The sequence below is a fragment of the Nuphar pumila genome, chromosome 5 (assembly GCF_984573655.1).
Source record: "Nuphar pumila chromosome 5, dmNupPumi1.hap1.1, whole genome shotgun sequence".
In the NCBI taxonomy this organism is placed as follows: domain Eukaryota; kingdom Viridiplantae; phylum Streptophyta; class Magnoliopsida; order Nymphaeales; family Nymphaeaceae; genus Nuphar; species Nuphar pumila.
In genome coordinates this window covers 96,955,325-96,956,627 of record NC_143253.1, presented here as the reverse complement: position 1 = coordinate 96,956,627, position 1,303 = coordinate 96,955,325, and the positions used below count along the sequence as shown (strand labels likewise).

Below are 1,303 nucleotides of genomic sequence, written 5' to 3'. Positions count from 1 at the left end.
TCTGCTGCACTGGCTGAGATGTTCCTGGTGCATTCCTCCTTTGATCATCTGGCTGCTTTTTCCGACAATCCTTTATATAGTGGCACATCTTGCCACAATAGATATATCCGCCAGTATCGCGAGGGCAAGGTCGACAGGACACTTTGGACATCCCATTGCTGCTGTGATCTACCTTTAAGGCTGCTAATACTGGCGCTGCTGCTGCTAGTACTGGGTTCATTGATTCTGATACTGTTGCTATTGGTTATAATTGTTGTTTTTGTTCTTCTTTGAAGGTGGATGGAATTTTTTTCCACCTTGGTGTTTCTGAAATTGACACTTTTTAGCCCAACTCTTTTGGCCTTGCTGCTGTTGCTATCTTCTGAAAGCTAAGGTCCTCTAGGACTCTAATCAATCATGTTCTAGAAGCGAGGCTGTCTCAAGAGCCTCATTAACAGTCATAGGTGCACGAGTATACACCTTAGTGCGTAAAATAGGCTTCAAACCTTGAGTAAATTTTAATGCTTGATCTTTCTTAGTAGCATAGAGGTTGGGACAATATCTCTCAAGACTGCGGAAACGAGTGACATACTCTGCCAATGAAGAATTTCCTTGTTGTAGGTCAAGGAGTTTTTGCATCTTCTTGCTCCTCTCATGAGCCAAGAAATATGCTGCAAAGAAGGTCTCCACGAACTGCTCCCACGTGACTGACTGATTATCAAATTTGATCTCCCAGGTGGTAGCCCACCACCTCTCAACATCTTTTCGAAGATGATACATCCCAAAATCAACCTTCCGATCGTCGTTCACTTGTAAGACACGAAAAATCCGTTCCATTTCTCGCACTCTGTCTTCTGTTGCCTCTGGTGTTGACTTCCCATCGAAAGAAGGAGGGTTCATACCCATGAACTGCTTGTATGGAACTGCAGTAGCGGGAACTTGGGCAGGTGTCCCTTGTCCTTGGGTGGTCTACAAGATGTGATTGCCCATGTTCCGCATAGTCTCAGCCTGACGGCCAACCACCTCAGTGAGGTTGTTGAGCGTCTCCATCAGGTCGTCCGAACGCGTATGCCACACCATCTTTAAACAAGTAAAAATCATGTAAGCAACGAGACAAGTTCTTAAATGTGGAAATTTCACTGCATTAATAAGAAAGTTTCATGCATTACATGACAGAAATACCCTTCATCCAGACAGGGTTATCCAAAATACTACCAATAACTTAAGCAAGACTCCAAAAATGGAACACTGACTCAGTGTCTCTGACAACATAATAACAGGACATCATCAAGGCCTGCTAGTATAAAAGTCTCGATAGTCTTTT

General features: G+C 43.7%; 1 protein-coding gene across 1 annotated transcript; it reads right to left on the bottom strand.

The window, feature by feature from the left end:
• Positions 1-390: 390 nt before the first annotated feature.
• LOC149837870 (uncharacterized) lies at positions 391-1,059 on the bottom strand. The gene is made up of 2 exons (XM_090008142.1): positions 1,003-1,059; positions 391-948 (listed from the first exon to the last, which is right to left on the bottom strand). The coding sequence occupies exons 1-2, from the start codon at positions 1,057-1,059 to the stop codon at positions 391-393; spliced, it is 615 nt and encodes a 204-aa protein (XP_089864268.1).
• Positions 1,060-1,303: the final 244 nt, after the last annotated feature.